The sequence below is a fragment of the Malurus melanocephalus genome, unplaced genomic scaffold (assembly GCF_030028575.1).
Source record: "Malurus melanocephalus ecotype Western Australia unplaced genomic scaffold, MMel_1.1 scaffold_228, whole genome shotgun sequence".
Classification (NCBI taxonomy): Eukaryota; Metazoa; Chordata; class Aves; order Passeriformes; family Maluridae; genus Malurus; species Malurus melanocephalus.
The window spans coordinates 344,951-358,624 of NW_026623460.1; the positions used below are offsets into that span (position 1 = coordinate 344,951).

The 13,674-nt window shown below is 43.0% G+C and overlaps 1 protein-coding gene across 5 annotated transcripts in view; it reads left to right on the top strand.

The window, feature by feature from the left end:
• The window catches only part of PALM2AKAP2 (PALM2 and AKAP2 fusion), a 252,737-nt gene extending 239,063 nt beyond the window's left edge, over positions 1–13,674 (top strand). For all 5 annotated transcript variants that reach the window (XM_057374544.1, XM_057374546.1, XM_057374547.1 and 2 more), the window contains 2 exons: positions 5,411–5,589; positions 13,536–13,674. In XM_057374544.1, coding sequence (XP_057230527.1) covers positions 5,411–5,589; positions 13,536–13,628 — 272 coding nt within the window. In that variant the 3' untranslated portion in view covers positions 13,629–13,674. The remainder of the gene's footprint in view (positions 1–5,410; positions 5,590–13,535) is intronic.

A 13,674-nucleotide genomic window follows, 5' to 3' on the forward strand; every position in this document is an offset into this window, starting at 1 on the left:
GTGTGTTGAAAAAAAAATACAGCAAATATCAGTCATTTCTTTGATGTGGTATTTTTATAACTCCTCTAGAACAGAATTTTTCATAAGTATCCCCTCTAATCTGAGGTGTTCTGAGAAATGTCTGACAGGATGTGAGACACAAGGCATCAAAGGCCTCAATTAAGAGGACTTGTTGCATAAAGGTTGCTCATGACTGCTTTCAAAAACAGCATCATCTGTAGCTGAAAGTGCTCAAAATGGGGCAGATAATGATGATATTTTAYTCAGAAGTGATGTTGGATGGGCTGCTGACACTAATGCTTGTTTTAAAAGAGCTTCTGGAAAAACAGCGTATTTCTGCTTTCTCCACACAGCATTGTGCCTGTAAAAATGTTTGTCGTAAATTACATTCCAGRGAAAATTATAAACTTCTGTTTATAATGAATCATTCCAGACAGTTTCCTTTAAAAGTCCAACTGCCGTATGTTCAAGAAAGAAAATCTTAGCCAATGACTCAAGCTACTGCAATTTGCAGCTGGTGACAAGGCAAAAATAATTTCTAGGAAAAGATGAATCTGTGGCAGTGTTTAGGAATGTCATTGATCAAAAAAAACCCCACAAAGAATGTTGCCCAAATTATTCTTAATTCTTTAACTTTTGGTGCAGCAAGTGTGCTCAGCATAGCTCTCAGCTGCGGGACATCAGCTCAGCACCCTTAGCACTGGAAGGTGTGTAAACCTCAGATCATCTGTCCCTTGCTGTCCCTTCAGCCAGCTGCATGGCAGTTAAAGCCTGCAGGCATCTTTGGAAATAGGGTGGAGGAATACCATGTAACCCCTTGCAAGACTGCAGTAACTTTATTTTTAATAGTTACAGGATGTTTTCAATATTTGGAGAAAGGCTAAATGTAATTTAGCAGAGGCACAAGAATCCGGCTGTCAGGATATACAGAGCAGGGGTGACATACAGAGCAGAAATGAAAACCTGCTTCTGGTAGGCACAGTAGGAATATGCTGTAGAATATGTCTGGTGCTGTATATCCAGTTTCAGAGTGAAAAATAATAGTGATTCTACTAATATTATAATAATAAGAAACACAGGTACTTCTGTCAGCAAATTGCCTTTACCAGAGAAAGAACTGGCACTAACATCAGGATACCTCAGCAGAAAGGGATTAGCGGGTCAAGTCTAAATTTGAAAATAGAAAAATCTGTTTCTAATCTTTAAGTGTGGAACCGCAGACTCACTCTTTTGAGAAGGCATAATAATTGACTTAATTAGSAATGGCCTAACTATGAGGCCGGTTTTAGGTGGTGGTCTGGGCAGAGTAGTGATTGTGGCTCCTTCCGAGTAGGGACTTTACTGGGACTCCTGCTTTTCCCTGGTTATTACTCTTGCCCCTCTTCACTGCTTTGARCTGTGTGGACACTTACATGGGTAACAGAAAGACAAACCACGGAAAAGGACAGCAGTAAGTTGTGCTGTACTTGAACTGAAGTGTGGCCAATTAACACAATTCACGTTGGTGTGTCTGTATGAAGTAACTGCTCATTGCTTTAGACAGCAAACAGGCTGGCTTTACTCACCCTGACAGGCAACTTTCATACAAGTGATGTTGCTTGAGCCTGTACTGCTAACAATTATCCTTAAAGTTGTTGGTGATGCTYTGAAGCAACCCATTAATTCATCTCAGATCACTGAATTTCGACACAGGGTMATTTCAGTGGAATGCACACACAGGACAAGACCCTTCTCTGAGATACTCCTGGAAAGGGGAAGATGAAAAACCTGTGTGAATTTTCACCAAAAAAARGTTGGGTTTCTGCATAAGGAAACTGAAGGAAGACAAAAAAGGTGCCCAAGCATGGCTCTATGGATAGTCAYCATGGATTTCAAAATATTTGTGGARCCCYATTTAAATTTGAACGTTTCCTATGTTGCATTGCTGCCACTCCTGCTGCGCTTTCACGGTGTGAGCAACTTCAYAGCAAGACAGTGGTTTCCTCCGAAACTGTGCAGGTGGTACAGCATCCCTCCTGGGCAGAGCTTTTGGGACTGCCTCGTAGTTCATGTGAACAGAATGATGACAAGGTGACATCAGAGCATCCAGCGTAAGTTTGGTGATGTAATTCCCAGGGTTTTTGTTGCTTCTTTTATTTGGAGTAACTTTGACTATATGAAGGRCTTATATCTGACTTCCTGTGGTGCCTGGCTCTGAGTAATCCTGTTCCTCAAAGGAGATGCAAAAATCACTGCCTGAGAGGTCTTGGTTCAGTGAACACGGTTCAACTGGAGCCAAACCCTTTGTCAGTATTTGCTGTCTCATGGTGAGGCATGGAGATGCCTCACAGAGGAAGCCGTGCCTGGGAGACACTTTGGGAAGCTGCCACATCTGCCTTGTTGGTATTTGTCACTAYAGCATTGCCAGGAGAGGCAGAAGGCACATTGTGCTCATCTGAGGCACTCAGACCCACTTGCACATACATCAAGAACTGCCCGCCACACTCATCTTCTGTTATCCTCAGCTGAGAAACTAAATGAGAGAATTTCAGTGGGTGACATAAACCCAGTGGAGAATTTGCAGCTTAGAGATGCAAACAGTCTCCTCTGMATTGTAGGTAACTGTGAGGGATGTGTGTGTGCTGTCCTTTTCTTTCTTCTCTACKTTTTAACCTGAGWGGCAACTGTAGAGCTTAAACCTGTCAGAGGAACCACCTTAGTCTGAAAACCATTTTCCACTTCAGTTTTTCTCTAGTAAATATCAATGTTTAGGAAGTTCCTCTTGTTCAGCCATCACCTGAGGATACTTTTTGTTCAGCCATCACCTGAGGATACTTTTTGTGTGGGAAGAGAAGCAGAAACTTTGGGGCAACATATTTTGTGGCCACTGGAGAATTTTTAGTGCCTTTTGTGCATGTACAGAATAAAGATCAGATACAATACATATGCATTAACTCCTTTTCAAAATCAGAATTTTGAGAAAGGCTAGAGCAGAAATGTTTATGGAAGGTGTTGTTTCCTTACCTCTTTATAGGCACTGGTATGGAAGAAAAGAAAGTTCATCATTCTCTCCAAGGATTCCTCTGGAGTGCYCATCAGTCATCCCCAGAGTACTTCCAGGAGTGCCTTAAAAGCACACCAATCTCCCTTGCCCTTTGCTTTCTTATTCCCTTCCTAGTGGAGGATGTCTATGAAGTGAGAGAATCTTTGCGAGGTTCTTTATTTACTGTCTGCTTCTGTGTGATTTTGCATATTGACATTGCTCACCTGCTGCTCAAGAAGAGCAAAGAGCCCACGTTTCTCCTGGCGTGGTAATGAGGCTCCGTATTACCTGAGGGACCTTTTTTTCCTGATGTATTTCAGCAACCCCCTGTCTCCAGCACAGACTGGTTTCCTGAAACAACATGTGCTGCTGAAATGTCTTATTTTGAAGAGCTTTCTCTGCTATGCAGATATCTTAAAAAATTTCAACAGCATCTATCAGTTGGAAGTAAATGTGTGCGCGCAGATTTGGGATGATAGACCCTCTATATAAATGTGTGTATGTGTATGTGTATATATGTTGTGTACATTTTATATATATGCAATGTGATACAGAGGTTGGACTCAATGTTTTTGAATATCTTTTCCAACATTAATGGTTTTTTGATTCTGTGAATGTGAAAACTGATGGGCCTTCCATCCAGGACAAGCAGACTTGCCTGAAGATATCCGCTTTCTAAAGTGGAAATCCCCAAAATCTACAAGGTTTGCCTTGTTTTCCAGGGGAAGGGGARTGGAAGAATTTCTTTTCAGCCATTAAGCTTGTCCATAGGTCTGAGCATCCTGTGATGTGTCTGTATCCCTGGAGAAAGTACRACTTGGGCACACAAATGAGAAGGTCATTCTTCCTCCAATGCTCAATCCTTCCAAGGCAATTACTAGAACAGGAATGAAGTAATACAGCAAGATATCTGACTCATAATCAGGCCTTTCATTTTTCACCACATTTTTTTACTCACTGGGCCTGATTGGCAAGATGACAGTAGTTTCAAGTCTGTCCTGCTGAGCAGTGCTAAGCTGTCACACAAGGACCTGCTGTTGGTCTCTGCTTTGGTGGCAGCAGTTCCTGTTGTTCTGTGGAGCAAATCCTGATGCAGCCCAGAGAAGAACCTGGGCTCATGGAAACTCCCCCTCCCATCTCTGGTAGGGTGATTTAAAGAGGATGGATTCCCAGCCTCATCCCTGCACTGCCCAGCTTAAATTAAGCCTGTAACGAGAAACTAATCATGCTGGGGTTTTCAACACTGATCAGAAATGAAACAAGCCTGGTGAGAGGAGTTCTTGTAAAAACACTTCTGCTACGTTGGCTCAGATTTCACTTCTTCCTTCAGAAATAAATCCTGTTGATTCTTACAGGAGATATCAAGGCTGCTCTCTAGTGGCTGTGACAGTTGTGATGCTTTTTGAAGGCCCAGCTATGGTTTTCATTTGTTTTAGCAACAAGTTTCATGTAAATCAGCATGATTCTTCTGATTATTTCACTTGTTTTTAAGACATTTGGAGTGGGTATCTTTTTCTTTTGATGGTATTTTTTTACATTCATTGAAGTGTCTTATTTCAAGGAGCTGGTGATGGTTACATGGAAAAAGGAAATCTGATTTTGGTTCAGCCTTGCTGTATCCTTTCACAGCTGAGAACCCCTATACATTATTCCCACAACCTCCCACTGTCATCCTCATTCTTCTCACCAGGCCAAGTCACTGTGCCCAAAACAGTGACCTTCCATGGGGTGAAATGGGTTCAGAAAAAGAGAAACAAAACTTCTCTCTGGCTTTCCTTCAACAAGGAGGAAACTCAGGTCCTGTGTGAACCCCTGAAGGGTTTATAGCCAGAGATCTGATCCTGCTCTGCTGCAGGTCTCCCTCCAGGAGTGATCTCTGCAATCTACAGCAAACAGCTGCAGGGAAAGCAGCACTGGGTAACCACCCAGAGCCTTTCTTAATTACAAAGCAGATATAAAGCACTGGAAAAAGAGAAAGCAGCAGTGCTTAACAAGATGCCTTCTTTGGATGTCTTGTGTGTGGGTCCTGTATGTTGTATTGGCTGAGCCAGGAAAAAATAATCTTGTGGTTTTCCAGAATTTTACAAAAATGTCCAAATCACAGAAATTTATCCTGTGRAAGACAACCGGGGGATTTCAAGCAGGGACTTCTGTAAACAGTGGTTGTTTTTTGTGAAAGGATTCAGTAGTGTTTTGGTGCAGTGTGTTACAGGAAGAGGGAGAGGATTCGTCAAAGTCCTTGACCATCCTGATTTACSAGATTGTTTCCTAGGCTTCATTCCAAACTGTTTCTTCATTCAAAATGTGCTGAAAATGCCTCTCCGGCCGTGATCTTTGTCACAGTTGTCAGTCCTCAGCTTAGCAAAGGTTAATTCTTTTTCATTTCAGGGAAGATAGAGAAAATCAAGCCTCCTCCRTCCCCCACCGCAGAAGGCCCTGCCTCCCAGTCGGACCCCCCAGCCGAGGAGTCTGCAGGAGCCCAGAGACCCAAAAACCTGATGCAGACCCTCATGGAGGATTATGAAACACACAAAACCAAGAGACGAGAAAGGATGGACGACAGCAGTGTAAGTGCAGTTCTCCTCCCTCTTTGTTCTGTGGTAGAGACCCTGACTCGCAAGAGCCACCAGGTAACAAAAAAGGTTATTTTACCAGAATCTGCTCAGATCACCTTGCAAGTGTGTAAGATTTTAACACATTGCAAAAGGGCAGGTGTTTAAATGGGAAGGATTTGGGCCAGTGAAGACAAAGAGTGCGTCACTGCAAGTATTTAAGGCAACTTGTATTACATGTCATTTTAGTTAACTGTATTGACTAATAATAAGAGCAGCGGGTAGCTGCCCTGCAGTTGGCAGATTCTGTTAAATCACGCATCATCAAGACCCTCCAGTGGGTTATTTTAGTGATTCTTTGAACTTTGTGGATCAGGCATGTGTTCACACATGAGTTTGTAGATCCTCAAAGTCCCATCCAAGTGTGCTCAGGATTCAGTGTGAGTTGGTAACTTCTCCAGAAACCATCCTTTGTGGAACTGGACTGGGAATGTCTCATAAATTAACCTGGATCCTTCAACAGCCAGCTTGTTGTTTACTGCTGTATTTGTTGTCTTTCTTCTACCCAAACAGTAGAGGAATTTAAGGCGYTCTTTACTAGAGACATTGACAAGAAGAGCTATGAATTTTGTAGCTAGAAGTACCAAAATTCAGGAAAGTCCCTTTTTCCTAACAGTGCATGAGCTGTTTCTTATTCAGACTCATCATTACTGTGCAGTGAGTGCAGAAGATAGTGAGATACAAGTTTCAATGTCAGACTTCTTAAATGGGCACAGTGTTTGATGAAGCAGCCACCGTCCTCTGGGCATTTCCCAGAGATGTCTGAACAATGACCCTAATGCCAAGRATGCTCCAACAAACTGCTTCCTAGTAATGTTCATTAAAGGCAGGTTCTCATTAGRAGTGTAGTGAAGGTTTGTAATGTGAACACTGCACTGCTCTGGCAGGTTTTGATCACTGCTGGTGAATATTGCACAGTAACAAAAGATACTGAAATTCAGAAGGAATGTACTGTAGAGGCATCCTGTGGCACTATTTTTGGCTAACTAAAATGCAAATAGTTTTGTTTCCAGCACACACCAGAAACTTTCTGGTCCCTTATTTTCCTAGACCATTGACAGAGAAGGTTCCATTGTCCATCAGACTCCTGCAGCCATGTAMCTTATGAACAGGAATCTGTCTTGTTCTGGCAGTGGCATCTTGGGGGTCACACCTTAGGAAGGAGCTGCTCTCTGGTTTCCTCTCCCTCCCCAAAGCACCCAGTGAAATGGGTGCRTGCTGTTTCCTGGCATCTTCCCAGAGCATCTCTCCCTGAATATGCTCAGAAGCATGCAGGACACGTACCACAGCTTTCATGACCTTTGCAGAAGCTGTGAGGAACATTTAAAAAAGATAGGTGTAAAATTCCAGCTGTGCAAACCAGCACGGTCCTYGGGAGCCCCACACCGAGCATCTCTCAGTCTGGTGGGCAGAAACTTCAGAGAAGTTGCTCTGATAACAGAGAAGTTGCTCTGGTAACAGGATGACACTCAGCTTGTACTCACCYTGTCCTCTTCTTCTGCCCCTGTGAAGAGTGAAGGTGACTTGTCCAGCCCTTGAAGTCCTGCTCATTTACCTGAGCACAGCTTCTTGAGCTGCACACGTGCACCCTAGAAAGCAGACTGGCCACATTGCCTGGTCTCTGTTACAGTTTGAAGTGAGCCCTGGTGTCCTGACCAGCTGATCTGGGCAGTGTTGGCCCAAAAATGTGTGCTCCAGGTGCCATCTCAGCTCTCCACTGCTGCTGAATCTGCCCGGGCACTGACCGCCCAAAGATGCGCTGCCAGAGCATCGGTGCCACTCACACACCCTGTGGATAGATCCTTTTCTGGGCTGAATTGTCAAGACTTCCGTGAATTTGCAAAGTCCCAGTGCACACCAGATTCCCACAGTGTTGAGTTTGTTGTCATTCTCCTCTTCTCTAAGCCCATTGCATAAAGCCAAACAAGATTTAGATTCTTGCTGCTGCCCACCCAAAATCCTATTGGAGGTCTGTGTCCTGCAGAGCCCAGGGAGAACTTCCTCAGATCAGCAGGAGTGTTTTGTTTCTCTTCCTTGGCTTTTTCCACCCTCCTTTGGTAAACAAGCCCTGCCATTGGCAGGGGAAAGATAGTTTTAATATGAAGTGCTGCATTTGTACCACTGCCAGTTTAAATGAATATTTACAGGCCAGGCTAAACAATTTTTATTTAAAAAACAAATAGCTTTCATTTGTCAGCAAAGAGCATTTGAACAGGGTTCTTAGGAAAAACAATTTTTGTAAGAAAAAAAAGAGCAAATCACTGCACTTGTTWAAAAAATACATTTAAATACAGTGGGAGAAGGCACACAACTGACAACCAGACAGGCAGTTGCTACTTGGAGCGTGACATCCTGAGAGCTGAATGTGGCTCAGCATTGCTTTTTGTGAGTGAGAGGAACCAGAGACTTCCTCGAGCACTGGGAGCAGTCAGGGCAAAGCAGCCTTGGTCTCCTGGATGGAGAGGTTTYTGGAGAGGTTTCATGTCCCTGGGGACTCCCACTCGTGCTCAGCACACCAGCAGTGCTGATGTACAAAGATCCAGTTTCTCTCTGCATAGACCCAAACAAAAGACAGGAGGATGGTTTCAGTAGAATATTTGCCCTCTGCAGTCTCTCCTTCAGGCATCTCCACCTCTGTTTTATGTTTGGCRTCAGTGGCTACAGCGTGGCCTCTCTGGTCCAGGCTTGTGGGTTATGCCTTTCAGAAAGAGGGGGCAAATCAAGCACATCTTGGAAGAGCTTTGCTGCTCAGGAAGGGGGGCAGTGTCTTCCAGAGGATGTGTTACACTACAGGTTTCAGCAGATGAGTAAAAGAGAAAAAGCAGCAGCAACAAAATGGGTCAAGCACTGATGGTAAACAAGACTGAGACTGGCCAAGCAACGTCATTAAAATAATGCCAAACTGAGTAATCTTTGCTTTTTTTTTTTTTTTTATGACACTAAGTTGCTTGATGTCTCATACTCTGGAATGTGCCAGTTCTTGGAATTTCTGTAATTTGTTCTTGTTTCCTAGTTATAACATACTTGTTCAATGTACTAATGCTGGTCTTTTCCCTTTCTACCAGTACACCTGTAAATTACTGTCTAGCAAGGTTACTTCTGAGGTACTTTTCAAGTGCTTTTTCATTTTTGCTTCCTCTTGCATGGTGATTCCAAGTGCATGTTGCTGCAGTTGACATTTTCATAGTGTGTGCYACTGCCATGTCATATAAAAAATGTGTGTGTGTGGTATTTCCTTATATCTCTCACCAACAAATATTTGTGTGGCTGGTTTTCTAACCCTTGGATTCTAGTTACAATTTCTGACATGGGAGAGATTGTAATTAAAGGGATGGAAGCTGTTGCCCGGGACTGGAGCATTCCTGAGGTGAGAAATGAGAACTTCTCCTTAATCCCGCTGACCATTTAGCTGGCAACACTGGGAACCAAGCATCCTTAGATGCTGAGTGAAACTGCTGTGGCTTTCCTTTGTCTTTGATTGCAATGTATTTAATACTATCAAAATACCTAGTATTTTGTAAAGAAACCTGAACACCAGCCTTTCATCTGTGGAAGAGTCAGATCCAAGTGCACGGCCTCCGTCTGTTTCATTTTGTGAACCTATCCTTGTCCCTGTCTGTTGTGATGTAATGACTGATCACAATCCCACAACTTGGCATCAGTGTTTGTCTCAGGGTAGAATAAACTTAAATCTGCCAAATAAAGGGTATTTACCGTGACATTTGGTATTACTTAGCAAAGTAGTAACTTGCACAGTCCTTATCCCCACAAAGCTGGACTTTGCCAAAGGCAGTAATTTTCAGAGCAGATAGTTGATACTACTTACAATGTTTGTTAAGAGCGGGGTGCTCAGTAATGTATATATTTCAAATGTCTGTAATTTTCTCTGCAAATTGTAGTAATTACTGACATTCATTTGTCCAACATCAGCCCTTTTTTACTAACATGAACCTTCCATTTTTTTTCCTATTCCATATTATATTTCACCACATCAGCTACCTCAAGACAAGTACATGAACATTTTCTGACCTTGAGAATTAAGCAAAGTCAAGTCTATGTCATTTCCTATTCATTAAATAATTTAGAATGGGTTTTATCACCCTGATACAAGTCAGTGATTGATCTTTGTGTAGAGTATTTATAGAGAGTTAAATCAGTATTAGAGCCATGTGCTTTCAGAGTACTGGTTTTAAACACAGGTTGTGCCTTTTCTCTTATGCAATATCTGCACAATAATCTAAGTCAGGATTTATGAACAGCAAGTAGGATCAGAATGYTTGGTGGCGTGTGAGAGGCAGAAGTTCACATGTAGTTTTCACATGCCCAGGCCATGATCTTCTGCTGGGAAGAGTTTCCTTAAAACCAGTCGTGCTGTAGGAGATAACTGCAGTGAGATTACATTTATGCAGCATTAAAGGCTACTGCTTTTAAGTTTTTGTTTTACAAAACAGAGGACGAACACACTAGATTGGATGGCATAGGTGACAGTTTATGTTTTAATACTGACAAGAAGCAATTTAATACTGTCACTGTCTTGTTGCAAGTAAACACATTTTAATCTCCATTACCCATCTCCTTACTATGCTTACTGGTCTGGTCTAATCTGGTATTCAGTAAACAGCATTAAGTCAGTACAGTAAAGAAAATACCTTTATGCTAGAGAAATAGATCTTCTCTCAGTAGTTCCAGTTTTATTTAAAGCCTTTAGTTTATCATTCCTGGGCAGGAGCACTCACAGCTGCAGGAGCTGGCATTTGTGCTTCCATTTCTTATGCACACTGTTCTCCATGAATGTAATTTCTGCAGCAACTTTACCACATGGTGCTCACAGATTTTAGACACCCAGACCTTTGCACTTTCTGCACTTTCTGTTTTTTTTCCTTTTAGTTGTTCCAGTGTCAGATGGGTAGAATCAGTAAAATTACAAACCCTTAGGAAAATTGTTTTGCTTTCACATCAGTTAAGAGAGCAGTTATTAAATCTGTAAGCTCTGCATTGCAGTTGTTAAATCTGATGGAGGGAAACTCAGGGTAGGTTAGTCTCCATCTCTAGGATGGATAGAAAAATTATTCTTGCACCTAATGCTGGCAGCTGTTTCAAATTTTCTTTTTTGTTTCAAAATCCACAAAAAATAAATGAAATCTGCAAGGAAAGAGCCCTCTGCAATTCTTAGTGAGAGCTCAAGCTACAACCACAGGATCCACGAAGAAATTTTTTGCAGAGAGGTGAAAAGTGGTTCTTACCGCTGTACATATCTCTTGTCTTTCTCCCTACTTCTGCTCTCCAAGTTCTTCCTCTTCTACTACAGCTGGTATTCAAATCACCTCTGCCAAATAAGACATTTTATATAACATTGCTTTTTTCACTGATTTGGCCTTATCATTAGGACATARCTCACAGGCTGAAGAAGCCTAAGCCTAAGTGAACTGTCTGCTTCATGAGCTTCCTGCTGCRTGCAGTTATGACTCTGGCTGCCTTAGGACACCCTGAGGACCATGYCTGGCCCTGCCTTCACCACTGAGCTGATGCAGGGCATCATCAAGGAGGGCACTTAGAAGCATTGAGACAGCATTCCTGACCTGCTGGGGAGAGCCTGGGGGTGCTGGAGTTATTATGGGTCTAGAGTCAGCCCTGATACTGGACAAAAATATTTTAAAATGGAGATTGTTGGCTATTTTTAGACAAGCAGCTTCCTGGGTCATGAATTCAATGCCCCATTGAGGAGTCCCAATTCCCCACTCTGTCATTCCAGTTGTATGCTATAATTATGCCAGTTTCCTCTAGCGGGTCTAAAACTGTCACAGCCTTGTAAAAACAAGGGTTGTTTTAGGTCAAACACTCCTTTCAGTAGATTAGAAGAATAATTCTGGAATAACTGTTCAAAAGGATCTTTAGTTTATATGCAGTGCTATTTAGCTGTTCTAATACTGAGCCAGACATCACTGCTTGCTTTCCTGCTAAGTYCAAGTCCCAAGGCCCTTGTCATACCTCTGATCCAAATCTGGATTCAGTTTTGCTTGGAGAGCCAGCAGTGTTTGTAGAAGTAGRCAAACTTTGGGGTAGGTTTGCAGACTGGGGATTTATGGAAGAAACTCTGTCGCTATCTTTTAAGAGAAAAACAAGCTGACTGATCCAGGGCTGGAATCCTCAAAGTTTAAGTGAACTGACTGTTGCAAGCCATCAGCAGAGGGCTGGGACAACACTGGGATTTTTCAGCTGGCATATTTTTGCAGGCCAAATTCCACAGACCATATTTAAAAATATAATGGCAGTTGTAATTTGAACTCTATGCTGAATGATGCACTGATACCCACTCCCAGTTTTGCTTCTCCATTATTCAGTTTGGGGTGTCTTTTCTTGGTTCAGGCACTCAGATTCCCAGACTTGTAGTTTAAACTGCTGGTCCTTATTCTCAGCAGTACAAGTAACTCCAGTACAAAGCTTACAAGCTACTCTCTCAGACTAATCTTTTCCTACTGTTTTTTTAATAATTTCTTCAAAAATAAATTGTTCGGCTTGCGAGCACATTTGCCCTCTGCTGAGGAAAACAKAAACCACTCCTGGTCCCTCCTTCTGCTGGTTGCTTTGCAGAAGAAGGAGGCATGATTTTGGGCAAAATTTCAGAGAAAAATCCCTCTGGACCTGGACTAACTTTGCAGGCATGGTTAGTGCTGAGAAGGAGCTTTGGTTAGAATTAGTCTCTCTTGGCCAGATTTTGCCTTCAGTTCTTTGGCATGTTCGTAGTCATAGTCAAACTAAGAGGGCAAAGAAATGCTAATGCTGGCAAAACTCCTTCCTATCTTCAGCTCCTCAGGGCAGGTCTGGAGGTTACAGTTGGCATAAATGCARTACTTACTGCATTCTCATTCCCATAAGCAAAATTAGTGGCCTGTAATTTCAGCTGAAGTTCAGAGCTGATTTTCTGATGCTGCCTGTACAGGAGCCTAGTACCTGTGTACTCTTCCAACCACGACTTGTCACAAGCTGAAAGAAGAATCTCTTTAGTCTTAAATTATTTTTTTATTCTAGTCAAGGGTAAGTCCCCACTGCATCTTGACTTTCTACACAGATGAATAAAGTAGCTTCATCCTTTCTCAAAAGGTCAGCTGCTCTTCTGCAGTCAGGGAGTGTGCAGAACAGCTTGCAGGAAGCGTTAGGGACCGCGGATGGCCAGCATTGTTTCAGTGAAGAGTCATGTATTTGTTGTGAAAATTTTTTAAGTGGCGTAAACATTTCACAAGTTTGCATGTTTGGAAGAGATGGTTAAAATACTGAGGGTGGTTGACATCACCACCTCTGTAGTTTCATCATGGAGCTGTTTTTCAGTGTYGGTCAGAAAATAACACTGTCATGTGCTTCTGTAAGAGGGCTCCAGACCCCTTTGTATCTCATTCTTCTGTGTGGAAAACACCCACAGGCACTCATCATTTGCTGAGGAGTGCCTCAGACACACGTCACAATAATGCCTTTTGGTGTCATCTAATTGTCTTTCTGACTTTCTCAAAACAAGTGTCAAAACTGTTTATTACATTTTTAGTTGATTGTTTCTGTGTGTGCAAATGTACATATAGACACACAGTGTGTGCATATARCTGTGTGTATGATATGAAATAGATTTGAATGGGACAATTGCAGCTGGGCTGGTTGAGGTTTGGATGCTGCCAGACCCCTCCTGCCTCTTCTGTCGTCCCATGGTGTGGCTTTGCTCTCGTGTGCCATCCCCCACTTTCACATCACCACGTGTTTCATCGCATGAGTCCCCCGTTTTGCACAGGCACTGGAGCCCCGTGGGGTGGGCTGGCCTGGCTGGTCCCTGCCCTCCTGGGTGCACAGTGTGGGACACCCCGAGCACTGTGGCCAGCTGGGTGACACTGTGTGCTTTCCTTTTCTCTCCTGACCAGGTCCTGGAGGCGACCAGGGTGAACCGCAGGAAGAGCGCTCTGGCGCTGCGCTGGGAAGCTGGCATTTATGCCAACCGGGAGGAGGACGAATAACCACGCTGCAGTGTGAAGACAGCGACCAGGCATGCCGGAACCAAAA